Source organism: Heliconius melpomene, chromosome 15 (assembly GCF_056956725.1).
Source record: "Heliconius melpomene rosina isolate 202511_hmr_F chromosome 15, ASM5695672v1, whole genome shotgun sequence".
Taxonomy (NCBI): Eukaryota; Metazoa; Arthropoda; class Insecta; order Lepidoptera; family Nymphalidae; genus Heliconius; species Heliconius melpomene.
Window position 1 is genome coordinate 535,947 of NC_140403.1, and position 8,442 is coordinate 544,388.

The 8,442-nt window shown below is 32.3% G+C and overlaps 1 protein-coding gene across 1 annotated transcript; it reads left to right on the plus strand.

Annotated features, from left to right (window-relative positions):
* Positions 1–245: 245 nt before the first annotated feature.
* Positions 246–3,658, plus strand: LOC146531172 (C-type mannose receptor 2-like). The gene is made up of 6 exons (XM_085198128.1): positions 246–408; positions 892–1,005; positions 1,250–1,381; positions 1,852–2,037; positions 2,633–2,884; positions 3,160–3,658. The coding sequence occupies exons 1-6, from the start codon at positions 360–362 to the stop codon at positions 3,555–3,557; spliced, it is 1,131 nt and encodes a 376-aa protein (XP_085054254.1). The 5' UTR covers positions 246–359; the 3' UTR covers positions 3,558–3,658.
* Positions 3,659–8,442: the final 4,784 nt, after the last annotated feature.

Genomic DNA, 8,442 nt, shown 5'->3' on the forward strand with positions numbered 1-8,442 from the left:
TAACATTATCATGAAAGCGGATTCTTAGTATAGCGGTGACGTAGTCACTGTCAGACATTCAAGTCCATATTTAAGAGTAAATGTATAAAAAATAATGAATTATTGAGACGGTAACATACCCTTCCTAGCAATCAGTCGACCATTTATTGAAACTCTTTTTAACGTCATAAAGTACCATAATGTTATCGAGGGGTTAAGAGGTTACGCGATATTGTCTGTTGATCATTTCATTTTGATCAAAAGTGGAAATTTTGTAGTTTCCTGCAAAAATACCAATTACTATTATATTTATATATATATATGAGAGTAAACATCTAGTGCTCAGTTGGTAAATATTTCTCTAAGCATAATAACGTGATATGGAGCTATTGCGATACTTCGTCGTGTTTTGCTTTTTTTTATACGGAGGTAAGCTATTATGTGATTTTATTTTTCCAATAAAAAAATAATTTTCCTTCTTTGATATGATTAAATGCAATATTGAATTTACAGCCTGATTGAAAACCAAGAAAGTAATATTTTAATTCTTGGTTCCATTAGTTTACCATCACCATACCGTTTGTTAACTCAGTCAAGGAATCAATATTATAATTGCGAAATATTTCGTCTTATAACCCTAATATCAATTTCTGTTGAAGAAAATATCATAATAGCACAAATGAAAGTTTTTTCCTTTGTTTTTTTAAGCAATCAAGGGACTGCATTAAAAAATTAACCTAATATTTCATAAGAATAAACACCTAGGACCATTTCTTCAACTAATTTCATCTTCTTTACAAGGAACTTTAATGGTTCCCTACTATTAACCCTAATGAACTAATGGGCTCATGTTATTTGCTTTTTTGTATTTTAAATCTTTTCGATAATAACTTTATATTTTTTTGTTTACAGAGGCAAAAAGCATACATTACGAGTATGAATTCGACGAGGACGCTAAAGTGTGGCTGAAGCTGCACAGGGTAAAGGCGACTTGGCACGAAGCGCGCAAGATGTGTAATATGGAAGGTAACTTTAAAATAGATAATCAAAAGTAAATAAAAAAACATGAATGAATATGTTACGAATTAGTAATATTTATACACATTATAATATAACCTATATCAACTTGTAATAACAATGTAAAGCTATACTAACAGTACGAAGCAGAGTTGATTTGGTTGAACGCGCTTATCTACTACTGATTCGAAAAATATAAGCTTTTTTCCATGTATTTTGTAAGGGTAACTACTAATATTTGTTTAAATTTTAGGTGCAATTTTAGCATCACCGTTGAACAAACCAATAACAGACGCATTAGACGCTTACTCAAGAGCTTATGATATCGATCAAATTTTCGTCGGAGTACACGCAACGTTTTCCGACTTGTGGCATACAATAGAAGGTGATTATATTTTTTATTTCACGCTGTACCCCGTATGAAAACAAAAAGAATATAATGTTAAGACACACCATACTTTCACACTGCACCATTATTCGAGACATTGCGTCTTAAGTGGTGGAACTCAACTCTGAATCTTGCTTTGTTACGAGAGCGAAGAACTCATTTCACCATTTACTCCGCCAATTAAAACCGAACCCACCACTGTCGCTTAGAAACATCAGTCGTTTTATAGCTGATATCAATTAATTTATATACGGCCCCTAGTATTTATCTATTCAAATAAGTATTGATTTTTATTTCGATATTGATTTTTTATTTTGAGGCCCTTGGTGGATAAAATTATAAGAAGTTGATGACAGACATACGTATAATCTTTTGACTTTGCTTACTTACCTAAGTACAAAAATGAATAAACAAAAGAAAACAAGTGCTTTGGTTTTTAATCCTCGCCTATATATTTTTTTAAACAGGTGTTTCGTTAGAAAAGTTGACTGATGATTTAGATATAAGTAAAATGAACAGTGGTAATGACCATTGTTCGGTGTTAAACGCTGGATCACTCATAAGCGTCAAATGTTCAGAGATGTACCCATATATGTGCTACAAGAAAGAAAATTCTGATGTACAACTGACTTCCTGCGGAACCACCGACAGAGGTAAAATGCATTTCTGGTAATTTTATATATAGGTCACTTAGAGTAATAATTTTACTGGTTTCTTACAAAAAAAAGAAACAAATATTAAATATATGAATAAGTCTCATAATTCTGAATATACAGTTGTTTTAATATGAGGATCAATCAAAATGAACATTGCAGAAGTAGTTTTTAATTTAAATCTTGATTTTATAAGTAACGACCTTGTCTTCCAAATCTACGTGTATTTCACAATACATATATATTATTAAGTAATAACTTTTTGGAAAAAATAATAATATATATTGGCCAAGGAATATATGTAAATAGTGAAAATAATTGTAAAACTCTTCAGTTATTAATCATTTGACTAACAAACGACGCAAACGTAATAAAAATATGGATCGTGCTAAAAACAGCTCTCAGTGAAGATCGACCACATGTAGACCTTTAGGTGATGTAGGCCCCAATTCATTTGCATTTTGTATATTTTTTCATAATATGGTCAAATTACATTTACTATTATAATTCGATTGATTTTTTACTCAGCTTATTGAGCAAGGGCTTAGAAAATATAATTATAGACAACATTTAATATAAGTCATTTCGTCAACAGAATATATACTGGACGAGAGAACCGGCCACTGCTACAAATTCCATGCACATGGAAGGACTTGGTGGGATGCATTTAAGACATGTTCAGCAGAAGAAGGGTACATGGCGATAGTGAATAGTGATACTGAAGCACAAGTCATTATAGATATTTTTAAAAACTATCCTGAAAGCGCAATTACGGCTGACTTTAAAGGTGTCGTCGGCATTGGCATTGTAGATTGGGAGCATAACAGGGAATGGTACACAATTCATGGTAAGTAAAATATCTATCTTTTATCTCCACGCATTATCACGTAACAGAGTAAATAGAAAAAAATTAAAATATTGCAAGTTGAGTGGGGTTATGATTTATAAAACGTTACAGGAAACAACACTAAACTATTATTTTTTTGCATACTTTCAATTTGTTGTTTACTTTCAATTTATTTGTTATTTAAGTCAGACTAAGTATCAGCAATTGTTATTTAGATATTAAAAATATTATATAATAGATAAAACTTAATAACATGTATTTGTGTATTATTTCAGGCGAGCGTCTAGAAGATTCGGGTTATTCTAAGTGGAATAAAGGGGAACCTAATAACGCAGCACGGAATGAATATTGTGGTACAATGTTCCGAAATGGATTGTTCAACGATGACCCTTGCTCAAGGAATACGCCTTTCATCTGTGAGAAAGATGTAGGAAATATGGACAGTTCAGAAGACAAAAGTGAAGGTAACAGTCCGATAACTACTGAAGAAACGACAGGACTAAGAACATCGAGTAGTGGAGGAACGAAAGAAATAAAATTCTGGACTACTGATAACACGGCAGAAATAACAACTTTGACTAGTGAAAATATATCTGGAGTAGAAAGTTCCAGTACTTCTGAAACTATACCTGATAGTCTGCTTTATGACATGTTTGGCGAAGATTTGCCATAGAAATTAAATAAGTTTATAATAATTTCCCTTAATTTATTTTATAGTTAATACAGCTAATGCGTAGATATTGTTTTATTTTTTAAATAAATAATGAATAAATTTGTTTGATTTTCATTTTCGCTCTGGTGTCAAGTCAAAGCGCTGCGTTGAGTTCCTGCACTTAACACTCAATATTTTAGGAATTATGTGGAAAATAGGGAGTGAAGTGTCTTATCACTAGGCGCCCTCTGCTATTCCAAAAATATACATAAATATTCACAGACCAGTCGTGGTGCAGGGGTGCGACGTGACGTTGTGGGTTCGATTCCCACTCGAGGAAATTAAATATTAAATATTTTAATTTCCTCGCTCTAAAGAGGCAAAGTTCGGCGTTGGGTTTCACTCTTTTCAACGAAAATACCATAATAATATACCATAATAATATTGGGAATGTGGAGAACAGAGTGAATAAAAACTAAATTCTCTCTGACTGTCCTGTTAAAGAGCGTGAACTTAAAAAAAAGTATGTATACTAACATTATAAAGTCAAAGAAAATGTTGGTTGATCGCGTTTTTCTCAGGAATTTCTGATACCCAACCTGCGGCCAGAGTTATCTACCACACTGGACGTGTATATATATACACAATGAGAAGTTATTTCCATCTGACCACGCAGACGAAGCCGCATATGTGATCTAGTGACATACAATTAATGGAATTAGCAAATATTCCACGTGGTCGCTTATTAGGTGATCAATAAGGCGTCAGCTGTGGTAGAACAGTATTTATCGCACTTTACCGTTGTTTCCATACAAATAGGGTACTCGTATTAAATTGTAACGTGCTTTCTCCTTTCTAAAAAGCTTATTGCCTAACTCGCCATGCTCCTGACGTCGAATTGAATTTCAAACTAATACAATATAAACGATTAGAACGAAAGAATTTGACGGAAAGTGGGGAGTGGAGAGTCGTAACTCTAGGTTCCCTTAGCCTACCACGCTGTGTGCGGGATACAGCGTGAAGCTGACAATATAAACGCGAACTGGGCTTCCTTCTGAACTCTACTTGTATGGAATTCCTTTTAGAATATCGTAGAGAATATTTGACGAAAGAATAATAATAATTAGTTACCCCGATTGGGAATCCAATCTGCACACACACAGTTAAACACTTTAAATATTATCTTACTTTTGATATAATTATACTAATAATAAAGCAATTTCTGGCAAAATAATCCCCGATATTATTATAAGCCCGCATATTAAATTATTACAGTCAAAATATAATGTCATAATATTGGAATTGAAATGAAAATTAGTATTTTATTAACAATATTATAATATGAGGCCGTCATTGCGTCTCACTGTAAACGTGACATTTGTGGGTTTGATTCTCACTCGGGGGAATGAACTATTTCTATTTTCCTCGTTCTGGTAACAAGACAAAGGGCGGCGTTGAATTGCGCCATTCAATTAGCTATGCGCCGGAAATAGAGCGATAAATGGAGAACAGAATGTCTTAACTCTAGTTTTCGTCTGCCCGTTCAAAATCGTTCGACATATTGCGTTGGCACATCGGCAAGAGTGAGAGCGTGCAATAGTATACGTGAGAGGTTGTAGGTTTGATTCCTACTAGAGAAAATGAAATATTGATATTTATATAAATATTGATATATTGAATATTTTCATTTACTCGCTGTGGTAATGAGGCAAAGCGCGGCGTTTAGTACAGCTATTTAATACCCAAGCCTTTAGAATTCGGTTGAAATGGTAACGGAAATGTTTTATTGGGAACTGAGTGTCTTAACACTATGTTCCTACTTTCCCTTTGCCCCGCCTACCCTACTATGTACGGTGTACGTGCTAGCGTGAAGCTAAAAAAAATTTTGTGTGATCATTAGCGGAATTCTATGCTGCCCTTCGGCTTTCCATAGCTTGGTAATGAAAATACAATGAAATATATCTATATCTATTTGATAATATACGTATAGGCCATGAGCTCTGATCTCCATTTGACATTATTGGACACAGCGCTCGTTACAACGAATGTGCATACAAAATACGCTCCACTAATAACTAATTATAATTTAGTTGTATTGGTGCTGAATTCTATCTAATGAAGACTATAATATTTTGTTTAAAATGTTATACTACTTACTATATTCATTTCGTTGCTCTCATAACAAGATAATGTGAGGCGTTGAGTTCCGTCACTTAACATTTGGGGAACGTAGTGTCCTCCAACACGTGTCCAACTCTAGGTTCTCTGATATGCATAAAAAAACGTAACGCTGTTTTTTTAAAATTCTTAACTAATACACGTAAATATAAAGAACTAGCGGCCCGCCCGCGGCTTCGCCTGCGTAAGCAAGGTTATTAATATCTGTCTCCATGAGTACCTACGTCGTATAAGTGACGTCCATGCAAAATTTGAGACTCCTAGCATTTGTAGTAACGAAGTTTCATACAAACTTTCAACCCCGAAAATGCCCCCTTAGAAGTCGAATATTGCAAATTCCCGTCTTAGCGAGCACTTATGTCCTATAAATAACCTCCGTGCAAAATTTGAAACTACTAGCTTTGGTAGGTTCTGAGATTTCGTGATGAGTGAGTGAGTCATTTCAATTTTATATATATAGATAGATAAAAAAAAATCAAAAAGAACCTGAAATAAGCATATTCAATAAAACAAAGATTAGGTTCATAATATTACAAGGCATGGATTAGTTAATTCTGAGCTGCGAAGGCGTCTTTGTTATTATTGAAGTTTCAAAGTATATAATAAAGTAACTTCTATAGTTCCATTTCAGACACACAGCTAACAGAGAGCCGTTAGTATTTCACACAGATAGTAAACTTTGGAATTGATAATACATATATCTGTTAGCGAATCGTTTGTTTCCTCTAATATATTTAGAATTCAAAATATATATAAATACTAGTTGAAACATTGAGAGATAGACGGGACGAGCGACTAAAATTAGCTTTACTTTCGTACATCATTGGTACGTACTTCGAAGGATATATTAATAACATAATTAGGAATAGATAAATTGAGTTAACTCTTGTTTATGATATTAATACTTATATAGGCTAATCCTGCTTTTCTTGACACTCCATCAATTATTCTAACCGATTCCATGGGCATCGCCGAGAATCGGTGCGGTGTGAGCGGGGATGTCTTTGTGCAGATATCAAAATTGATTTTTAATATTGATTGATTGTTTAATATAACACTATAGTTCATAATAAATGTAGATTATACTTTTTACGCATGATTTGATATTAAAATAATTAATAAAATTATCAATACTATTTACAAATAATTACTTAATATTAATTTATTTCGCATTGAGTTTTCGTAGGTTCTCGTGTAACATTATAAAACTCCTTTACTATTTAATTTTTATGCAATTTTCTATCAAAATAATTATACAAATGTAAATAATAATGAAAATCTTAATAAAAAATGTAATAGTATGTTCGATAAGTATTTTAGTTAATGGCAACTATTACAATGTTTTTAATTATCTGTGAACAGAACTTAGCCGTCCGCGTTCCGCGGCTAAGTTCTGTTATATTTATATTATTTTGTTCGACTTTAGACGTTGAATAATTATTAAGTGTTTTAAATTATTTGGACGTTGTTTAATATTAATTTTATCATTAATCGGATTTCTAAAGTCGTGATGAATGTTTCGTGATCGTGATGATGTGATTACTGAGTATTTTTCTCAAATGTGAAACTATTGTGTGTCAGTATTGGAGTGTACTATCAAAACATACATTCTTTTAAGACATTTCAAACAAATGTTGAGTTTTTAATATTACTTTTGGTGTAAATATTAGTGGTAGTGAAAGGAGAATGCGACAACGACGATGTAAAACTAATGTTAAATGTAAGTACCTATCTATCGTAGTTTAATATCATTTTGTGTGTTAAAAATTTTGAATATACTTTTGTGGGTGGTTCAATAACCATGCATTATTTCTATATAATTCAATAATTAGGTGATATAATAAATTGACTTAAAATAGGATTTTATTAAACAATTAATAAGCTTTGAACGTTATTTAGATTTATTATAATAAATAAGTAATTGCGTGACAAAGAACGCGAGATATCGTTTTTTCTCGTTCGGTTATGTTTTGACGAATGAAAAGTAGAAGAGCAACGCTTAGTAGTATATTTGTAGTAGTATGTGTATGTGTGCGTCACACGAAATACAGGTATGGAGGAAAATCGTGAAATGAAAAAAAAAATTCCTACGTCCAAACTGTTGAGGCATCTTGATTAATTTCTTTAGCTCCGAGTTTGAAATATTTTACCCTATATGCAGTTTCAGTAAAAGAAGTGCTGCCTCTTCCATCCTGTATATTTTTTTAATATAATTAATAAAATATCTGTTTTCGGTCAAAATAATGTGTTCTACTGTTCTACTGTTACCTTTTACAGTTATCTTCTTTTAAAAAAAGACATAATTTCCATAGACAATATTTCTTTTAGAGGTGTCGCTTAAAGTGCCAATAATTGGATGTTTTCTCATACATAGTCGAGATATATAAATAATATCTACATCTATATACTTATGTAAGAGTGAAGAAGCTATCTCAAAAAGGCATCGTATAATTAATTGCCTTTGAGAAAATATAGAAATGCATCTATTCAATGAATGAACAAACAGCTCTCAGGCGTTTCTCGATACAAAGCAAATAGTCTATGAAAATACGTAATTTCTTCGTTGAAAACTTTGATAGTTGTGTACTATTGATATTCAAAGGAAGTATTTTATTAGGTTGAAGGAGAAATTAAATTAAAATATTATTATGAAGAGATTTTTTTTTCACCAATAGAAAGCGTCAAGCGTGCGACTATTAACGTGACAGATGTGGGTTCGATTTTTACT